General features: G+C 42.1%; 1 protein-coding gene across 3 annotated transcripts in view; it reads right to left on the reverse strand.

The window, feature by feature from the left end:
* Window positions 1–23,621, reverse strand: part of ABTB3 (ankyrin repeat and BTB domain containing 3) — a 290,533-nt gene that overhangs the window by 138,311 nt on the left and 128,601 nt on the right. For 2 of the 3 annotated variants that reach the window (XR_012752998.1, XM_075344270.1), the window contains exon 2: window positions 16,470–16,619. The exons of the other annotated variant lie outside the window; for it this stretch is intronic. Coding sequence is in view for 1 of the 2 variants with exons in the window: in XM_075344270.1 (XP_075200385.1) it covers window positions 16,470–16,619 (150 nt within the window). In the remaining variant the exon portion in view is untranslated. The remainder of the gene's footprint in view (window positions 1–16,469; window positions 16,620–23,621) is intronic. 3 annotated transcript variants of the gene reach the window in all.

Raw genomic sequence — 23,621 nt, forward strand, 5'->3', positions numbered from 1 at the left:
TATAATGTGTGTAATATGTGTACAGGTATATATAATGTGTGTAACATGTATACAGGTGTATATAATGTGTGTAATATGTGTACAGGTGTATATAATGTGTGTAATATGTGTACAGGTGTATATAATGTGTGTATCATGTATACAGGTATATATAATGTGTGTAATATGTGTACAGGTGTATATAATGTGTGTACAGATTTATGTAATGTGTGTACAGGTGTATATAATGTGTGTAACATGTATACAGGTATATATAATGTGTGTAATATGTGTACAGGTGTATATAATGTGTGTAATATGTGTACAGGTGTATATAATGTGTGTAATATGTGTACAGGTGTATATAATGTGTGTAATATCTGTGCAGGTGTATGTAATGTGTGTACAGGTGTATATAATGTGTGTAATGTGTGTGCAGGTGTATATAATGTGTGTAAGACCTGTGCAGGTGTATATAATGTGTGTAAAATGTGTGCAGGTGTATATAATGTGTGTACTGTGTGTGTAGGTGTATATAATGTGTGTAATATATGTGCAGTAATATATGTGCAGGTGTATATAATATGTGTAATATGTGTACAGAAGTATATAATGTGTGTAAAAGGTGTGCAGATGTATATAATGTGTACAGGAGTATATAATGTGTACAGGAGTATATAATGTGTACAGTACTTTTCAAAAGTAATCACTCCCTCGGCACTCTCATATTTCAGTGCAGGAAACATAGGAAGTTTAGGTTCGGCCCCATTCATCACAGTCTTATAAGGAATCCCCCATGTGCATCTGTCTTGGTCAGCTTTGATAAGTCGCCAACTAGAAACCATAAAACATACCGCGCTCCTCACGCTCCCGATGGAAATCACGCTTTCCGCTTTTTATTTAGTTGCTAAAAAAGAGTGTAGCGGGGAATTCTGCCGGCTCGGAGATCACTGTGCGCCAGATAAACGGGGGGAAAATGGGTTATGAGCGGATGAGACCGGGAAAATGATAAATCACCCGATCTGCGAGCGCGTCGTCCGTCTACACGTGATTACGAGGCTGTTTTGCAGGTTGACCCGTAGGACAGATGATATGATGTTGGATACAGAGGGTCCCTTTTACCCATTTTCGGCCAACCGATCTATTTGTGGTGGTCTCCTGGATCCCATGGTGTTTACTGAATAACATTGACCCAGATTATACTATTCAAAATGGCGGAAGAAAGGATAAGGGACACCCTGAGGTCATGTAACCAAAAATCACAATGGAGCTTTAGCTGAAAGCTTCCCGACTCTCTGACCCCTCTAATCTTATATATTTACTCAGTAGCGATGACCCCTGGTCCAAGTTCTCCATGGCAACCGCTGTTCACTTTTGTGTCCCACATCTCCACCACTTACTAGGCCCAAACACGTCATGAGGCCTAGTTACTAGGCCTCACGTGATATCATGACTTGTGTCGCATGCCCCTAATCAGGCCATCAAGGGGCCTAGTAATCGCTGTCGGGCTGAGAATGCTGGGGAGCAAAATCAAATGACTCATTTCTAGTTGACAGACTAATTGAAGGGGCTATTAGGATAATTCCATCCTTAAAGGGGTGTTCCTTAAAGGTTTATTTCCATCTCCAAGATCATATCCCAATATGTAGTAGGTATAATAATAATAATAATATTAGCAAATACCTCCAATTAAATATGTGGTAAAATTCTCCTCACATACCTCATGTGCAGGGCATTGCAGCTCTCCTGATATACCTTATGTGCAGGGCACTGCAGCTTAGGTATCCATGGTTACCACCAATTCTTAGTTTCGCCTCTGGTGGCGCTGCAGGCAAAACTGGACACTTGAATGATTATCTTACAGAGGTGAACTATGGAGGTCAACAATATCATGTGATAAACTTAAATGGTTATTCCCATCTCCAAGACCCTATCCCAATATGTGTACGCCTAATAATATTAGCAAATACCTCCAATTAGAAATGTAGTATAGATCTCCTGATATAGACATACCTTTTACCTCATGTGCAGGGCATTGCAGCTTAGGTATCCATAGTTACGACTACAAGCAGTTAATTAATTGTCACTATATGAGTTGATGTAACCATGGATACCTAAGCTGCAATGCCCTGCATATGAGGTAACAGACATGTCTATATCAGGAGAACTATACTACATTTCTAACTGGAGGTATCTCCTAATATTATTATTATTATTATTATTATTATTACACCGACAACATATCGGGATAGAATCTTAGAGATGGGAATACCCCTTTAAGTCAATCACATGGTATCAAGGACTTCCACCGATCACCCTGTGAGGAAATCAGTCACGTTGTCAGTTTTGCTTGCAGCACCACCACAGGCGAAACTAAGAATTTCACAGTCTCTATTGAAATCAATGGGTTGTCTGTGTAATAATGCAGGACAGAACAGGTCCTCCAGAGAGGAGTGCAGTCACAATCTCCACCAGACGTGCAAGAGTGCAGTCACGATCTCCACCAGACGTGCAAGAGTGCAGTCACAATCTCCACCAGACGTGCAAGAGTGCAGTCACGATCTCCACCAGACGTGCAAGAGTGCAGTCACTATCTCCCCCAGAAGTGCAGGAGTGCAGAGAGGAGTGCAGTCACGATCTCCACCAGAAGTGCAGAGAGGAGTGCAGTCACGATCTCCACCAGGAGTGCAGAGAGGAGTGCAGTCACAATCTCCACCAGACGTGCAAGAGTGCAGTCACTATCTCCCCCAGAAGTGCAGGAGTGCAGAGAGGAGTGCAGTCACGATCTCCACCAGGAGTGCAGAGAGGAGTGCAGTCACTATCTCCCCCAGAAGTGCAGGAGTGCAGAGAGGAGTGCAGTCACGATCTCCACCAGGAGTGCAGAGAGAAGTGCAGTCACAATCTCCACCAGAAGTGCAGGAGTGCAGAGAGGAGTGCAGTCACGATCTCCACCAGGAGTGCAGAGAGGAGTGCAGTCACTATCTCCCCCAGAAGTGCAGGAGTGCAGAGAGGAGTGCAGTCACGATCTCCACCAGGAGTGCAGAGAGAAGTGCAGTCATGAACTCCATCAGGAGTACAGTGTAGTCACCATGTCCATCAGGAGTGCAGAGAGGAGTGCATTCACGATCTCCACCACGAGTGCAGATGTGGAGAGAGGAGTGCAGTCACGCTCTCCACCACGAGTGCGAAGAGGAGTGCAGTCACAATGTCCACCACGAGTGCAGAGAGGAGTGCAGTCACGATGTCCACCAGGAGTGCAGGAGAGCAGAGAGGATTGCAGTCACGATGTCCACCAGGAGTGCAGGAGTGCAGAGAGGAGTACAGTGATGATCTCCACCAGGAGTACAGAGAGGAGTGCAGTCACAATCATCACCAGTTGTGCAGAGAGGAGTGCAGTCACGATCTCAACCAGGTGTGCAGAAAGGAGTGCAGTCACGATCTCCACTAGGAGTGCGGAGAGAAGTGCAGTCACAATCTCCACCAGGAGTGCAGAGAGGAGTGCAGTCACGATCTCCACCAGGAGTGCAGAGAGGAGTGCAGTCACGATCTCCACCTGGAGTGCAGAGAGGAGTGCAGTCACGATCTCCACCAGGAGTGCACAGAGGAGTGCAGTCATGATCTCCACCTGGAGTGCAGGGAGGAGTGCAGTCATGATCTCCACCAGGAGTGCAGAGAGGAGTGCAGTCACGATCTCCACCAGGAGTGCAGAGAGGAGTGCAGTCACAATCTCCACCAGGAGTGCAGAGAGGAGTGAAGTCACGATCTCCACCAGGAGTGCAGAGAGGAGTGCAGTCACGATCTCCACCAGGAGTGCAGAGAGGAGTGCAGCCACAATCTCCACCAGGAGTATAGAGAGGAGTGCAGTCACGATCTCCACCAGGAGTGCAGAGAGGAGTGCAGTCACGATCTCCACCAGGAGTGCAGAGAGGAGTGCAGTCACAATCTCCCCCAGGAGTGCAGAGAGGAGTCCAGTCACGATCTCCACCAGGAGTGCAGAGAGGAGTGCATTCACGATCTCCACCAGGAGTGCAGAGAGGAGTGCAGTCACGCTCTTCACCACGAGTGCAGGAGTGCGGTCACGATCTCCACCAGGGGTGCAGAGAGGAGTGCAGTCACGATCTCCCCCAGGAGTGCAGAGAGGAGTGCAGTCACGATCTCCCCCAGGAGTGCAGAGAGGAGTGCAGTCACGATCTCCCCCAGGAGTGCAGTCACAATCTCCACCAGGAGTATAGAGAGGAGTGCAGTCACGATCTCCACCAGGAGTGCAGAGAGGAGTGCAGTCACGATCTCCACCAGGAGTGCAGAGAGGAGTGCAGTCACGATCTCCCCCAGGAGTGCAGAGAGGAGTGCAGTCACGATCTCCACCAGGAGTGCAGAGAGGAGTGCATTCACGATCTCCACCAGGAGTGCAGAGAGGAGTGCAGTCACGCTCTTCACCACGAGTGCAGGAGTGCGGTCACGATCTCCACCAGGAGTGCAGAGAGGAGTGCAGTCACGATCTCCACCAGGAGTGCAGAGAGGAGTGCAGTCACAATCTCCCCCAGGAGTGCAGAGAGGAGTGCAGTCACAATCTCCCCCAGGAGTGCAGAGAGGAGTGCAGTCACAATCTCCACCAGGAGTGCAGAGAGGAGTGCAGTCACGATCTCCACCAGGAGTGCAGAGAGGAGTGCAGAGAGGAGTGCAGTCACGATCTCCACCAGGAGTGCAGAGAGGAGTGCAGTCACGATCTCCTCCAGGAGTGCAGAGAGGAGTGCAGTCACGATCTCCTCCAGGAGTGCAGAGAGGAGTGCAGTCACGATCTCCACCAGGAGTGCAGAGAGGAGTGCAGTCACGATCTCCACCAGGAGTGCAGAGAGGAGTGCAGTCACGATCTCCCCCAGGAGTGCAGAGAGGAGTGCAGTCACGATCTCCACCAGGAGTGCAGAGAGGAGTGCAGTCACAATCTCCACCAGGAGCGCAGAGAGGAGTGCAGTCACGATCTCCCCCAGGAGTGCAGAGAGGAGTGCAGTCACGATCTCCACCAGGAGTGCAGAGAGGAGTGCAGTCACGATCTCCACCAGGAGTGCAGAGAGGAGTGCAGTCACGATCTCCCCCAGGAGTGCAGAGAGGAGTGCAGTCACGATCTCCACCAGGAGTGCAGAGAGGAGTGCAGTCACGATCTCCACTAGGAGTGCAGTCACAATCTCCACCAGGAATGCAGAGAGAAGTGCAGTCACAATCTCCACCAGAAGTGCAGAGAGTAGTGCAGTCACGCTCTTCACCACGAGTGCAGGAGTGCAGAGAGGAGTGCAGTCACAATCTTTACCAGGAGTGCAGAGAGGAGTGCAGTCACAATCTTTACCAGGAGTGCAGAGAGGAGTGCAGTCACGCTCTTCACCACGAGTGCAGGAGTGCGGTCACGATCTCCACCAGGAGTGCAGAGAGGAGTGCAGTCACGATCTCCCCCAGGAGTGCAGAGAGGAGTGCAGTCACGATCTCCCCCTGGAGTACAGAGAGGAGTGCAGTCACAATCTCCACCATAAAGAGATGCAAATCTTAAAAATTCAGAATTTCCATACTGGAGATTCTAAACTATTAAGGTGATATTTTATTTTTTAATTTTTAAATAGAAAAATTAATTAAAGTTTTATAACCGATAAAGATGAAAAACAGACAGAATACCGACTGATGTATTTTATATTCCATTCTAGATTTGATAAGAGTTCATCTCCTGACCGGGGTCAGTAACCACAGAGACCAAGACGACTACTTCGTATTATCTTATAATAGTCATAGCACCTAATTCGCTTGCTCTGGTTTCCATGGCAACCTTCTGTAACTGCGCTATGGAGCCATCTTAAAGGTCACTATGAGGGTGTTAATTGCCATGCTGCAATTAATATTTACACCAATATCTTACAGCTAGATCTCTGTCATAACACGTTTTCACTGAAACCATAAAGGGCCTAGCGAAAGCTGCTGTGGGGTCAATGGAGAGACAGGTATTAGCCCAAGTTGGATGGATCCCTTTAGGAGATAAAAAGGGCAAACAAACAATGTATCCTCTGGTCCCAATACCCTTTTAAACAAACCACACACCCTTTAAGGCTGTGCCCATTTACGCCAATTTATTGACTCCTAAAATGGTGACATTGCCATAGCTGGGAGTCACCACGAATGAAATCTGGGGGAAACACAGGCTTGAGTAGCATCAAAGAGACTTGCCAAATCTTCCGGGAGTCCGGGAGGTGTCCCCTTTAATCCAGTAGCCTCCCAGTAACAGAGGAGGGTCCTATTTTAATTTTGTCCTCTGTTGCCGCAACACCTCTATGTAAGTCTCTGGCCACAAAATATTCGAGATACCTTCAACGTAAACATGGCATCTGGAAGAGGTGGTCCTCCGAATTCAGAAAAGTTGGTAAATAAGTTATTTATCATTATTATTATTATTATTATTATTATTTTTATTTTATATAATTATGTAAATTACATAATTATATAAAAATAATAATAAAAATAAATAATAATAATAATAATAATAATGAAAAAATCGCGACAAAATGTCTTGTGATATGTCATAGATACAAATGAAAAGATCATAAAGGGGAAGTATGCCAAGTATTAAACCCCTTTTGAACTGATTTTCCAAATCTAAATCATGTAAACGATCCTTAAAGGGGTTTTCCAATCTTCAAGATCCTATCCCAATATGTAGTAGGTGTAATAATAATAATATTAGCAAATACCTCCAATTAGAAATGTAGTATAGTTCTCCTGATTCACTATGTTACTTACCTCATGTGCAGGGCACTGAAGGACCTTAGGTATCCATGGTTATGGCCACTAGCAACTAATTAACTGTGACTAGTGTAAGTGTGGTCGTAACCATGTTCAACTAAGGTCCTGCAATGCCCTGCCCCTGAGGTAAGCGACATAGTGAATTAGAAGAACTATACTACATTTCTAAGTGGAGGTATTTGCTAATATTACCTTTAAGTCACATGGTACAGGTCCCACCACCTCTTTGGAAGATTGTGCATTCTCCTGCTTGTCCTTAGGCTGTTCACTTTGTACTCATTAGACTCGACTAATCCACCGGTCTCCTCACTCCTCCTCCTCCCCGGCCTCTCCTCTCTGCCAATCCCTTCACTGGCTTCCCATTGCCCAACGACTCCGTATCAAAACCCTAACCACGACATACAAAGCCATCCACACCCTGTCTCCTCCCTACATCCAGGACCTAGTCTCCCGGTACTTACCCGCATGCAACCTCAGATCCTCACAAGATCTCCTTCTCTACTCCCCTCTTATTTCCTCTTACCACAATCACATACAAACTTTCTCTTGTGCCTCCCTCAAACTCTGGAACTCTCTACCTCAGCATATCAGACTCTCACCTACCGTGGAAACCTTCAAAAGGAACCTGAAGACCCACCTCTTCCGACAAGCCTACAACCTGCAGTAACCTTCATTTCTCCATAGCGCCGCACAACCATCTCTACCCTCACTACTGTATCCTCACCCATCCCTTGTAGACCGTGATCTCTCGTGGGCAGGGTCCTCTCTCCTGTAGACTGTGAGCCCTCGGGGGCAGGGCCCTCTCTCCTCCTGTAGACTATGAGCCCTCGGGAGCAGGGACCTCTCTCCTCCTGTAGACTGTGATCCCTCGTGAACAGGGTCCTCTCTCCTCCTGTAGACTGTGAGCCCTCGCGGGCAGGGTCCTCTCTCCTCCTGTAGACTGTGAGCCCTCGCGGGCAGGGTCCTCTCTCCTCCTGTAGACTGTGAGCCCTCGTGAGCAGGGTCCTCTCTCCTCCTGTAGACTGTGAGCCCTCGCGGGCAGGGTCTTTTCTCCTCCTGTAGACTGTGAGCCCTCGAGGGCAGGGTCCTCTCTCCTCCTGTAGACTGTGAGCCCTCGCGGGCAGGGTCCTCTCTCCTCCTGTAGACTGTGAGCCCTCGCGGGCAGGGTCCTCTCTCCTCCTGTAGACTGTGAGCCCTCGGGAGCAGGGTCCTCTCTCCTCCTGTAGACTGTGAGCCCTCGCGGGCAGGGTCCTCTCTCCTCCTGTAGACTGTGAGCCCTCGTGGGCAGGGCCCTCTCTCCTCCTGTAGACTGTGAGCCCTCGTGGGCAGGGTCCTCTCTCCTCCTGTAGACTGTGAGCCCTCGCGGGCAGGGTCCTCTCTCCTCCTGTAGACTGTGAGCCCTCGGGAGCAGGGTCCTCTCTCCTCCTGTAGACTGTGAGCCCTCGCAGGCAGGGTACTCTCAACTCCTGTAGACTGTGAATCCTCGCGGGCAGGGACCTCTCTCCTCCTGTACCTGTCTGTGCCTTGTACTGTTTATGATTATTGTACTTGTCCCTATTATGTATACCCTTTTCACATGTAAAGCGCCATGAAATATATCGCGCTATAATAATTATAATTATTATAAAAAAATACTCAACAATAAAAGTGGAAGATGTAGGTTCCCTAAAGATTGATAGCTGAACTAGGTGATTCTTGGAAATCGGTCATTCACAGGACCCCAGAGATGTCAAGCATAAAGGAATTTTGAAGGACAACGGTGATATATTCTATTATGCTAAGTACAGGGCATAAAAGGACGGTGCATGATTCAGAAGACACCAGGTATAACACAGTATATCATTTTTTTCTGCAGGGTCCATTTAACAGGGGGTCCAAAAACATTCTAAAAAGTGAATATATGGATGTATAAGAAACTACACACTGCTAATGTATTTATCTAGATATTGCTCTATATGACATTACATGTAGTGGAATGTCTCTTTTACGAAAGTGTGAATTATATTCTACACATCCACATTACTCCTTATACTAAAGTATTTCATGACAATTGAACAATGACTACTAAGCACTTACACAATATACACAGCACTGTACTTGCTGAATATACTTATGTACTAAGAGACAAATAGAAAGGTATAGAAAAAGTAAAAGAAATGAAAATATTTAACTCTAGCAAAAAAGTCATTAAAACAAATAAAAAAATTATATATATATATATATATATATATATATATATATATATATATATATATACACACACACACACAGTATATATACACACATATACTGTACGTTATCATTGTAGGAATTATAGAGTACACATATATATATATATATATATAAATATATATATATATATATATGTATATATATATATATATATATATATATATATACTAGCTGTACTACCCGGCTTCGCCCGGGTTAATAACTGCCGTTAACAAAATAGAATGTATTAACAAAAATTTATTCTGCACACAAAAACCACAAAGCAAATAGATATAAATGTAATTATTAAAAGGCAAACACTAAGCTAATAGAAGCATTTCACAACATATATTTCAACACCACAGATATTCCACACAGATTTAACTAAATTTGCCAAGTAATGTGCTCCGTCTGTCTCTTTCCAGGTCTGTCTCTTTCCCTGTCTGTCTCTTTCCCCATCTGACTCTTTCCCCGTCTGACTCTTTCCCCGTCTGCCTGTCTCTGTCTGTCTCTTTTTTTGTCTGTCTCTATTTCTCTGTTTCTTTCCTCATCTGTCTCTTTCTAGGTCTGTCTCTTTCCCAGGTCTGTCTCTTTCCCCGTCTGTCTCCCCGTCTCTTTGTCTGTGTCTTTTCCTGTCTGTCTCTTTCCCTGTCTGCCTGTCTCTGTCTGTCTCTTTCCTTGTCTGTCTCTATTTCTCCGTCTCTTTCCCAGTCTGTCTCTATCAAGGTCTGTGTCTTTCCCCATCTATCTTTGTCTGTCTCTCTGGCTGTCTCCTCCTTCCCCTGCCTTTCTCTGTCCCTGTCTGCATGTCTCTCTGTCTCTTTTCCCATCTGTCTCTTTCCAGGTCAGTCTCTTTCCAGGTCAGTCTCTTTCCAGGTCTGTCTCTTTCCAGGTCTGTCTCTTTCCAGGTCTGTCTCTTTCCAGGTCTGTCTCTTTCACCGTCTGTCTCTTTCACCGTCTGTCTCTGTCTGTCTCTTTCACCGTCTGTCTCTGTCTGTCTCTTTCACCGTCTATCTCTGTCTGTCTCTTTCACCGTCTGTCTCTGTCTGTCTCTTTCACCGTTTGTCTCTCTGTCTCTTTCCCTGTCTGTCTCTGTCTGTTTCTGTCTGTCTCTCTGTCTGTCTCCTTCACCGTTTGTCTCTCTGTCTCTTTCCCTGTCTGTCTCTGTCTGTTTCTGTCTGTCTCTCTGTCTGTCTCTCTGTCTCTCTGTCTGTCTCCCCACCGACATATTATTATACATATATTACCTCACATATAAGCTTCTTATACTACGATGTGAATGACTTTTGTTCCTATAGCAACCAATCACAGCTCCTACTAATAACCTGTAGTTCCAGGCTCCATTTACTTTAATGGAGGCATGTTTTTTGGAGAGTAACTGTAAAGCACGGGGTTTAATTTTCCTGTCAAAACAGTTTACGACGTTCCCTGGGTCACATGAGGTGTCTGCAAAATTTCGTGATTGTAAATGCGACGGTGCGGATACACTTTTCGTTTCACTTTTTCCACATTATGTAGATAGGGGCAAAATTGATTGGTAAATTGGAACGCACGGGGTTAAAATTTCGCCTCACAACATAGCCTATGATGCTCTCGTGGTCCAGACGTGTGAGTGTGCAAAATTTTGTGGCTGTAGCTGCGATGGTGCAGATGCCAATCCCGGACATACACACACACACATACACACACACATACACACACACACACACACACACATTCAGCTTTATATATTAGATATATATATACATTATCATATCTTTTTTTATATATATATATATATATATATATATATATATACACACATATATATATATATATATATATATATATATACACACTGTATATATATATATATAGTATATATATATATATATATATATATATATATAAAGTAAAAAATAGAAATTAACAAAAATAAAAAATATATATATGCTATCATTGTGTATATGGAAAGAGTAACAGAAATGAAATATTTTACTCTAATTAGCAAAAAAGTAATTAAAAAAATATAAAATAAAAAAGTGTGTGTGTATATATACAGTACAGACCAAAAGTTTGGACACACCTTCTCATCTCTAGAACAACTGTTAAGAGGAGACTTTGTGCAGCAGCCTTCATGGTAAAATAGCTGCTAGAAAACCACTGCTAAGGACAGGCAACAAGCAGAAGAGACTTGTTTGGGCTAAAGAACACAAGGAATGGACATTAGACCAGTGGAAATCTGTGCTTTGGTCTGATGAGTCCAAATTTGAGATCTTTGGATCCAACCACCGTGTCTTTGTAGAAAAGGGGAACGGATGGACTCTACATGGCTGGTTCCCACCGTGAAGCATGGAGGAGGAGGTGTGATGGTGTGGGGGGGCTTTGCTGGTGACACTGTTGGGGATTTATTCAAACTGAACCAGCATGGCTACCACAGCATCTTGCAGCGGCGTGCTATTCCATCCGGTTTGCGTTTAGTTGGACCATCATTTATTTTTCAACAGGACAATGACCCCAAACACACCTCCAGGCTGTGTAAGGGCTATTTGACTAAGAAGGAGAGTGATGGGGTGCTACGCCAGATGACCTGGCCTCCACAGTCACCAGACCTGAACCCAATCGAGATGGTTTGTGGTGAGCTGGACCGCAGAGTGAAGGCAAAAGGGCCAACAAGTGCTAAGCATCTCTGGGAACTCCTTCAAGACTGTTGGAAAACCATTTCCGGTGACTACCTCTTGAAGCTCATCAAGAGAATGCCAAGAGTGTGCAAAGCAGTAATCAAAGCAAAAGGTGGCTACTTTAAAGAACCTAGAATATAAGACATATTTTCACTTGTTTCACACTTTCTTAAGTATTTCATTACACATGTTTTAATTCATAGTTTTGATGTCTTCAATATGAATCTACAATTTTTAGAGTCATGAAAATAAAGAAAACTTGAATGAGGAGGTGTGTCCAAACTTTTGTGCATGTACTGTATATATATATGTAGTACATACACACTATCATTGTATGTGTATATAGATTTTTTATTTTCACATTTATTTATTTTTCAAAGACAAAATGTGATTTATGTATTTATTTTTTTTTACCTGGTGTAAATGCGTCTGTTCTCCTAAATTCTTCATGTTTTTCTTTTGTTACTGCGCCTCTCCGTTCCTGAGATATAGCCTCCTTTTCTCTGTATGTCAATCTAGTCTTTTTATGCAAATGGGCGTGGTAGTCAACTCTTCTCTTCTTTTTGAGTACCATAACTTTTATGTAGGGATGAGGAGGCCATATTTAAAGGGGTATTCCTATCTCCAAGATCCTATCCCAATATGTAATAGGTTTAATAATATTAATATTAGCAAATACCTCCAATTAGAAATGTGGTAAGCTCCTCCTGATATAGACATTTATCTTACCTCATGTGCAGGGCATTGCAGGACCTTAGGTATCCATGGTTATGACCACTAGCAACTAACTAATTAACTGTCACTATATGCGTGGTTGTAACCATGGATACCTAAGGTTCTGCAATGCTCTGAGAATGAGGTAAGAGACATAGTGAATCAGGAGAACTATACTACAAATCTAATTGGAGGTATTTGCTAATATTATTATTATTATTACTCCTACTACATATTGGGATAGGGACTTGGATCTGGTAATACCGCTTTAATTTGTTGCTTGTGGTTGTAACCATGGATACCTAAGATCCTGCAATGCCCTGCAAATGAGGTAAGAGACATAGTGAATAAGAAGAACTATACTAAATTTCTAATTGGAGGTATTTGCTAATATTATTATTATTATTACTCCTACTACATATTGGGATAGGACCTTGGAGCTGGGAATACCACTTTAATTTGTTGCTTATGGTTGTAACCATGGATACTTAAGATCCTGCAATGACCTGAACATGAGGTAAGAGACATAGTGAATCACGAGAACTGTACTACATTTCTAATTGGAGGTATTTGCTAATATTATTATTATTACACCTGCTACATATCGGGATATGATCTTGGAGATGGGAATACCGCTTTAATTTGTTGCTTATGGTTGTGAATACCTAAGGTCCTGCAGTGCCCTGCACATGAGGTAAGAGACATAGTGAATCACGAGAACTATACTACATTTCTAATTGGAGGTATTTGCTAATATTATTACTACACTTACTACATATTGGGATAGGATCTTGGAGATGGGAATAACCCTATAAGGAACAAAGAGGTGTAGAAACCAAAGAAAAAGATGGCCAAATTCAGGAAAACAGCGGGATTTCTACAAGGTAAAGAATAAATAAATAAATAAATAAATTATTTATGGCAAGCGAAAAGTCCTCTTTAAGTACAAGGCCTGAGGTAAGTATTTCAATCAAAAAAATTAGGAAGATACACATAATGAGTCCTTTGCTGCGCCTTCCGGCCCTGTACTTGAGGTCCCCTCCAATACATGTAATGTGAAGGCCTGGACTCTCAGGGTCTGTTCCCACGGGCCGTGCTGACAGAAAATTAGGTGCTGAAAATCTGTTGCATAATATATAGTAGTGGCATTATAAATTACATCTCCTGTCATTCACACATCGTAGGGAAAATGGCAGCGAAATTGGCCATTGCTGCGGGTCTGAAATCTGAGGTTATGCTGCCGATATGGTCCCAAATATAACCCTCATTTTTCTAATTGAAATACTTACCTCAGGCCCTGTACAAAGGTGACCTGTCACTTGGCGTCAATATGTCATTTTATAACCGGCTGTAATTGCCGCTCTTCTTCTGAATATGACGTTGTTTTTATTTTGTTCTGGTGCTCCTCCATTCCTGAGATACGGTCTTCTCTTCTGTAGCCTTTTTAGACAACTGGACGTGGTCCTCAAGAAGACACATGCAGAGAGGAGTTGAGGGCAACACCCCCTTGGCTAAAACAGACTATATTTTATAAAGGAAATAAAGGCCACAGCTCACGAACGGAGAGGAGCAGGAACAAAACAAAACCGCGCCAAATTCAGGAAAATGGTGGTATTACACCAGATAAAAGACTACATATTTATGTCAAGTGACAAGTGATATATACATCATATATGTATGTATATATATTTATATATACAGTATATATATACATACATATATATGTTTCACCTTCCCCTTTGATGAAGCAGCTGGCTTCACAGCCGTAAGCCGCGAAACGTACGTCGGGGGTTTTCCCCACTCTTCAACTTAACTGTTTGTAACTTGTGCTCTTCAGCTCCTAGGCTTTACACCTATTTACTGTGCATCTTCTTTTCCTTATTGCAATTTGTTCCCTCTTTTTGTTGTAGCACCTTTGTACTGCATTTACATCGCAGATGTACCATTAGTTTGTGAGATCATAATCTTTGTCCCACCTGGGGGTATTTGGGTTGTGGACATTGCGCTTAATTACACGTTTCTTTAGAGGTTGATAAATAATGCATCCAATAGTTGCTTTTGAATTTACAGTCATAATATCTTTCGATATCTAATTTATCCCAACCTCCACATTTTTTGTTATTATTCCGAGCGCAGTCCCCCTCCCCCTGTTTGATTGATTTGGGTCGGACAATTTTGTTATATAATCTCCCCCTTTTTAATATACAGTAACCGGTACTTAATTTATTACTATTTCCATCTAATAAGAGAATACGCCTAGAATTTGCACTTTTCAAATTTCACCTGACTGCAGCTGATTTGCACTTTAATTGCAGATTCTGTCTATTTGCCTGTCCCACCTTGGTGTTCTATTATTATTGTATCCCTATGGAATTGAAGCTAATATATATATATATATATATATATATATAGATATAGATATATATATATATCTATATCTATATATATATATAAATATATATAGATAGATATTATATATATATATATATATATATATATATAAATATATATATACATATATACATACATGGACATATCTATACATCTATGTATATATATATATATTTTTTTAATATATATATATATATACATATATACACACATATATATATCTATATATATCTATATATATATATCTATCTATATATATATATATATATATATATATATATACATATACACAGTATATACATACTGTATATAAACCGTGCAAAGGTTTTAGGCAGCTGTGGACAAAATACTGGAAGGTAAGAGTGCTTTCAAAGATAGAATAATAGTTTATTTTTATCAATTGCCAAAATGCTAAGTGAATGAACAAAATAGACATTTAAACCCCGTCAATATATTGTGACTGCCATTTGCCTTCAATTGCCACAGTTTTTGAAGGAACTTGGCAGGGAGGTTGATCCAAACATCTTGATGAACCAACTAAAGATCTTCTGTCTATGTAGACCTGTGCAAATCCTTCTTTCTCTTCATGTGATCCCAGACAGACTGGATGATGTGAGATCAGGGCTCTGCGGGGGCCGGATCATCACTTCCAGGACTCCTCATTCTTCTTTAAACTGAAGTTAGTTCTTAATGACATTGATATGAATAAATATTTTTAAACTACTAAGAACTATCTTCAGTGTAAAGAAGAACAAGGAGTCCTGGAATTAATTGTCCGGCCCCTGCAGAGTCTGTAAGTGATTATCCAGCCCCTGCAGAGCCTGGAAGTGATTATCTGGGCCCTGCAGAGCCTGGAAGTGATTATCCGGCCCCCTCAGATCCCAGAAGTTATTTTCCGGCCCCTGCAGAGCCAGGAAGTGATTATCCAGCCCCTGCAGAGCCTGGAAGTGATTATCCGGCCCCCGCAGAGCCTGAAAGTGATTATCCGGCACCTGCAGAGCCCGGAAGTGATTATCAAGCCCCTGCAGAGCCCGGAAGTGATCATCTGGCCCTCGCAGAGCCTGGAAGTGATCATCCAGCCCCCGCAGAGCTTGGAAGTGATGATCCAGCCCCTGCAGAGCCTAGATCTCAACATTATCCAAATCTGTGTGGGATTCCATGAAGGTACCAAAAAACGTTTGTAATCCTACATGCACAGAAGATCTATGGTTAGTTTTCCAAGATGATTTGAATAATCTCCCTGCAAGTTTACCTAGACAAACTGATACTATTTGGAAGGCAAAGGGTGGTCACACCAAATGATGACTTGATTTAGATTTTTTTTTTATTTACTTTGTATTTTGCTAATTGATAAAAAAAAAACAACTATTAACCCTTCTATTTTTGAAAGTATTATTTCTTTGCAGCTTTCTAAAACTAAAAAAAACTGACCAGTACCACTGAATAGAACAAAGCAGTGTGAACAGGTGCAAGATGACTATGCCTAAAACACAAGTGTGAACAGGTGCGAGCTGACTATGCCTAAAGCACAGTGCACACACACAAAGTTTGCTTCCATTATTATTATTGCTTTACATTTTTCTTTCTTTTTATTATATAGTTCATAGCCATAATTATACCGGACTAAGATAAATTGCATATATTGTGGTTACCATGGCTGTCACCCACGGAATATATAGCTGTGGAAGACAGGGGAGAGGGGAGAGGAAGAAAGAATATTCACATACTGGTACTTACTGAGCTCTGCAATACTTCCCACACGTGTGGCAAGCAAAGACTGCTCTATAGTCCTCAGTTCAGATTGGCTAAACATCTGCACATCACCTGGTTTATTTGGTCTTTGGTGATCTCTATGGAGGTTCAAACTGTCTGGAAGGCAGAGGACTCCTGAAAATACAAAACCAGAAGAAATAAGATTGCTGCGCTCTTCCCCCTTACAAGTAAAAGGTCAGCTAATTATGGTTAAGGGCTGGCTAATGACGGACTTTACCTTTGACCTTAGAGGGACTGTTCCTTCCGAGTTGAGCAACGTACGAAGGCCACAACTCTACTTGGAAGAGCTCCGCTCATAATTAGCATGACTATTCCCACAATTGCTCAATTTGGAAAGAACAGTGCCTAGACACAATGCACATGTGTTATTATGGGGAAAATATAGACATGGCAGAGCCGAATTTGTATCCTGTAACTCAATTTGCCTGCATTACCAGACAGTAGTTCGGGAGGGTTACTTGCAGGCCCATGTGTAATAACACAAAAAATGTGGCATATGACAAAATCAGCTCTGCAATATCTGACAAACCCAATTTTTCTAAATGTGTAAACTCCTTAAAGTGAATCTACTAAAAAAAAAGGTAATTTTGTTTTGCTATTATTCTGTTCCCGCTGTTCCCCTGTGTATTCTGTTTTTTATTTTTTAAAAATCTGCCATACAGTTCCAGAGATATAGGACTTTTTATTTAGTGCTAATTTTTAGAGCCATGCCCCTGAGGATCCTGTAAGCCACGCCCCCTTGATAAAGAACAAAAGAGCTCATATCTCTGGAACCGTATGGCGGATTTAAAAAAAACGAAAAACAAACAAACATATAAAACAAAATACTCAGAGGATCAGAGTACTTAAAATAAGAGCAAAAACTGGACACTTTTCATCTGGGGACAGGTTTTTTTTTTTAATATTTTCCCTCACCAAAGTAGTAGAAGTTAGCCTTATCATCATTAAAGATACATATGTAGCCACTTCCACACTTTTTCGGTGGGTATATATCATGGAGCAATGTGCAATAGTGTACTGTAACCCATAGCAACCAAATTATTAAATTTATGGTTGGTTGTCATCACATACAACACATTTCTACACATTGTGCCATAAAGCAAATTTTACAGGGTTCTCTAGTAAATATGGTAGAGCCAATCTTACTCCAATTTTACCATATTTACTCAATCATAGAAGTCCCCTTTAAAGAGGACATGTCACTTGCCATATATATGGGGATTTTTTTTTTTTACTCTATGTAAATGCCGCTGTTCTCCTGAATCCGGCGATATTTCTCTTTTGCTCCTGCGCCTCTCTGTTCCTGAGATATGGCCCTTTTATAAATCAAGCCTTGTCAGCCAAGTGGGCGTTGTCCTCTATTCCTTGTGGGAGTGTTTTAGAAGATGACACCCACTTGTTAAAAAAAAAAAATATTTATATGCAAGGAAGAAGGAGCCATATCTCAGGAACGGAAAGGCGTAGAAACAAAAGAAAAACATCGCCGGATTCAGGAGAACAGCGGCATTTAGACAAAGGAAAAAAAATTAAATACTTACAGCAATTGGCAGGTCCTCTTTAAATAAATGGTGTAATTTTACACAAAAAATCTTAAGCCACAGCAATCATTAGTCAAAACTTATATTTCCCTCTATCTCCACATCTGGAAAATCAGACAGTCCATTGATATTGCAGATGTAGGACTAATGGAATTTTCAGTATAAATTCCATTAAAAGAGAACACTACTTTAGTCCGCGCTCCTGTCATAACTATTTTAGCACATACTTGTGTTCCTCATCAAATAACAATTGTGAAACTTCTTTTCTTAGAAATCTGTGTTGCGCTGTTCCTTTATTATTCCTCTTTGAAAAGTATGAAACTCATATTACCTACATAACAGAGGCCGCTGTATGGTCTGCGTCGTGGCCTCTATCGATGGAGGCCATTACCATATTTTGGAATAACGTTTGGAACACCATTCTAAGTCTGAACTGGGTGCAAAAACCTAAAAAAAATCACTATGGGGAGATAAGGTATGCACACCAGTGACTATGTAAGGGGAATACATGGAATAGCAGAAACTGCTGTGTGAATACTGACTTGAAAAATCCAATAGCTATATGTAAGAGTGAAAATGTGAAAAATGGAATCTGCATTACTGCCATGAACATATGAATCAAGAGAAATTTAGCTACTGAATTGATCAATGCAGAAGAGCCCCAACACTACGCCAAAGTATTTCTCTACGTTGGGGTCCCTAGCTTGTGTGTGTCCTCTCATGCAGTTAAACAACTTACCGTGTATGGGAAGCTGAGACCCAGGCTATTTATGCATATGATATGGATTGGCAATAGGTGTGGTTGGGGAGGGTTCACAAACGAAAAACTACTAACAATAAGGAATAACGTTTGGAACACCATTCTAAGTCTGAACTGGGTGCAAAAACCTAAATTTCTCTTGATTCATATGTTCATGGCAGTAATGCAGATTCCATTTTTCACATTTTCACTCTTACATATAGCTATTGGATCTTTCAAGTCAGTATTCACACAGCAGTTTCTGCTATTCCATGTATTCCCCTTACATAGTCACTGGTGTGCATACCTTATCTCCCCATAGTGATGTTTTTTTAGGTTTTTGCACCCAGTTCAGACTTAGAATGGTGTTCCAAACGTTATTCCTTATTTGTTAGTAGTTTTTCGTTTGTGAACCCTCCCCAACCACACCTATTGCCAATCCATATCATACGCATAAATAGCCTGGGTCTCAGCTTCCCATACACGGTAAGTTTTTTAACTGCATGAGAGGACACACACAAGCTAGGGACCCCAACGTAGAGAAATACTTTGGCGTAGTGTTGGGGTTCTATTGCATTGATCAATTCAGTAGCTAAATTTCTCTTGATTCATATGTTCATGGCAGTAATGCAGATTCCATTTTTCACATTTTCACTCTTACATATAGCTATTGGATTTTTCAAGTCAGTATTCACACAGCAGTTTCTGCTATTCCATGTATTCCCCTTACATAGTCACTGGTGTGCATACCTTATCTCCCCATATTACCATATTTTGAACATAGCCTTACATACTAGCACCAACAAACCAGGAAAGCAGATGAGTCTTTTAAGGGTAACTACTCCGCTTCACCTGTGCACCAGTTTTCACGAATCTTCCCTACTGTATTCTTATAATGTAATTAGAGGACCATAGAAAAGGATGGTCTAGACATAACTGGGATCAGCTGCCGCTGTTCTCCCGAATCCGGCAATGTTTTTCTTTTATTTCTACGACTCTCCATTCCTGAGATATGGCCCTTCTTCCCTGTACATAATGTAAGTCTTTTTATCCAAGTGGGCGAGGTCATCAAGAAGACGCCCCCAAAGAGCAGTTGATGGTCACACCCACTTGGCTATGACTAGATTTACATATAAGGAAGAGATGGCCACATCTCAGGAACGGAGAGGTACAGAAATAGAAGGAAAATAATGCCATACTCAGGAGAACAGTGGCAATGATACTATCCAAAAAATTACTTATTTATGGAAATTGACCAGTCTACTTTAAGGTGGGTCCACATGGGTCGAAACACTGGCAATTTTTCAATTGGTACAGGTAAAATGTCCAGCAGATTATAGTAGCCATCGTACCACGTTTTTTTGGTTTTTTTTTAGAATTTTTCCGCACAATCATCGGCCTGTAGTGCAGATGTTTTTCTCAATTTCTGTTGCGTAAAGGGCACAGATTTATTTTGCATTTTCCCCACTGAATTCAAAGGGGATGAAAAAATCTGCAATGAAAGCCACAATCAATGTAATGGTACTACATAGCAGAATCCGCAAATGTAGAATTTAAAGAGGACCAACCACCAGGATTTTCCTATATAAACTAAAGCCAGTGCTATACTGGCACTATCATGCTGATTCTATACATACCTTTAGTTGTGAGATCGGATGTATAGTTTCTGAAATACAGGCAAGTAAAGTTTGTGAAATGTACTGTTATTTGATTGATAGCAGCTACAGAATATCTAATAGGTGGGTTGGGCTTTGTTAGTTATTCCCGCCCCTGCCTGCCCGCCTGTCCTTAATCCCTCCTTCCTCCCTATCTAATAACAGAGACATGGGGAGGAAGGACAGGCAGGCAGACAGAAGTGGGAATAACTAGCAAAACAAGACCCACCCATTAGATATTCTGTAGCTGCTATCAATCAAATAACAGTGCATTTCACAAACTTTACTTGCCTGTAATTCAGAAACGATACATCCGATCTCACAACTAAAGGTATGTATAGAATAAGCCTGATAGCGCCAGTATAGCACTGGCTTTAGTTTATATAGAAAAATCCTGGTGGTTGGTCCTCTTTAAAGAGGACCTGTCACTTACTTTAGATATGTATTTTTGTTACCTGGTGTAATTGCCCCTGTTCTCCTGAATCTGGAGATATTTTTCTTTTGTTCCTGTGCCTCTCCATTCCTGAGATATGGCCCCTTCTTTCCTGTCTATAAATCTAGTCCTGTTAGTCAAAGGGGTGTGATCCTTCTGAAGACTTCCCCAGAAGAGAACTAAAGACCACACCCCTTTGACTAACAAGCCTATATTTATGTAAAGGAAAGAATGGGCCATATCTCAGGAACGGAAAGGCGCAGGAACTCAACAAAAATATTGCCGGATTCAGGAGAACAACGGCAGTCATATCAGGATACAAAAAATATATATTTATGGCAAGTGACAAGTCCTCTTTAAAATATTTTTTAGATTGTGCAGAGCCAAAATTCTGCAATATTCGGTTTTTATGTGTCTTGCAGATGTTCCTGTGGATTCTTGGGCTGAATTTTTGAAGAATTATCAAATCCAACCCATGTGGACCTTGCCTTATTGTACACCCAAGTAATTTTGCTATGAGGCCCCAAACAATACTGTCCAATCAAACTAGCTGCATTTCCATAAATTCAGGCACCAATTGGGGGATCGAGGGTACAAAATGTGGGTACCCAGGCCGTCAGGATCAGGTCCCCTCTTTCTACAGTGTAAAGTCAGACACCCCTCGTGATTCCAGAGCTTGCCCCGAAAAAGGATCAGAAAACTGATGTTCAAAAGTTGGGCCTTGTAAAATCAGGACATGAGAAAGCCGAGAAGGAGTTAAAACCAGAAACGCCATGAATCAAGATGAAAAAGGAATTCCTTATCTTCACAGTGTGAGAGGAATCAGTGTTTACCCACAATGCTGGTTACATAACATAGCTGCTTACATGTGGACCGCCTGTGTGCAAGCATTAACCGCAGCATAAGCACACTAATGGAAAAAAAGCTCAATATGGATGATACAGCGGGGCAGCAGGGCACAAGCATGCACACATAGGACAAACAGCAGAAGTTGAACACATCGTGGACGTTTATGATATGTGAAATGTCACTGAAGTGCTGAAATATAGTTGAAATAGGTGCAAAACTAAAAATGGCGGCCAACCGGTGATCATATGATTGCTGGGGATTCATCAGCTGAAACCTCGGGTTCATCAACTGAGGGCCACTGCTGGAGAACTCTGGTATTACATGGTTGAGTCCTCCAGAGAATAAGATCTAAGCTCTCCATTGTGTAATGCTTAATTTGCCCTGTGGTGGCGCAAACTCAATGACTTACTGCCAGGTTTCACTACAGATTGCACTCTATTACTCCCATTAGGACCCGATCCATCAGCCACATCAGAAATCTATTGCCCCAGGACGGGAGCCGTAAGAACCATCCATTGCCTGCATCCGAAGCTCTTGTTTTGCTTAGCGCAATGGCGTCAATGCATCGCACCGCAATAATGGCGTCACGCCAGGCCGGCTAATCAAAAGAAGAGCCATAGATGACAGCAGATAAGAGGGGGTTCTTACGGCTCCCGTCCAGGTGCCATACATTGCTGACATGGCCGATGGAGTATTCATGCGAATCCATCCGCACCAACTCTACCACAGACATTTAGAAGTTAAAGGAGTGGTGGTTACTAATGATGAGTGGGCACTACCATGCTCAGTACTTGTAACTAGTAATGAGTGGGCACTACCATGCTCAGTACTTGTAACTAGTAATGAGTGGGCACTACCATGCTCAGTACTTGTAACTAGTAATGAGTGGGCACTACCATGCTCAGGTGATCAGTACTTGTAACTAGTAATGAGTGGGCACTACCATGCTCAGGTGCTCAGTACTCTTAACAAACAGTTGGACAAGCTCAACCTTTGTGTATTTGAAGTCGATGGAGAATTCAAACATTTTTCTTGAAGTTCCTCCATTGATTTCCATTATACTCGGTACAGGAGTCGCACTCATCTGAGCATCCAATTGCTCGTTACAAGTACCGAGCACCTGAGCATAGTAGTGCCCATTGTCTGTTCTGAAAAGACAACCTCTGGATACGACGCTGAGCACATGCACTCAACTTCTTTGGTCGACCATGGCGAGACCTGTTCTGAGTGGAATCTGTCTTGTTATACCACTGTATGGTCTTGGCCACCATACTGCAGCTCAGTGTCAGGGTGTTGGAAATCTTCTTACAGTTTCGGCCATCTTTATGTAGAACAACAATTCTTTTTTTTTTCAGATCCTCAGAGAATTCTTTGCTATGAGGAGCCATGCCGATCTTCCAGTGACCAGTATGAGAGAGTGTGTGACAGATAATACCAAATATAACACCCCTGCTCCCCACTCACACCTGACACCTTGTAACATTAATGAGTCACATGACACTGGGAGGAAAAATGGCTAACTGGGCACAATTTGGCCATTTTCACTTAGGGGTGTACTCACATGGTTATGTGATGAGTTATTTAGAGGGAACCAAATTTACCCTGTTATACAAGCTGCACACTGACACTGCACATGGTCAGCTCTTCAGTGTTGTCACATTAAAAGATATAATAAAAAATTTACAAAAACGTGAGGGGTGTACTCATTTTTGTGATATACTGTATATAAAAAAATAAATAAAATAACACAAAAAAACCCATAAAACAAAGTCATATGAATTAGATGTTATTATATTGGAGGCCGCCTGTAATCCCCCTTTAAGGCACCCTTCCAAGGTCTATTATCAAGCACCTGACAACACATAGGCCGCGGGCATCCAATACTATACACTCAATGACAAT

This window comes from Anomaloglossus baeobatrachus, chromosome 4 (genome assembly GCF_048569485.1).
Source record: "Anomaloglossus baeobatrachus isolate aAnoBae1 chromosome 4, aAnoBae1.hap1, whole genome shotgun sequence".
NCBI classification, from domain to species: domain Eukaryota; kingdom Metazoa; phylum Chordata; class Amphibia; order Anura; family Aromobatidae; genus Anomaloglossus; species Anomaloglossus baeobatrachus.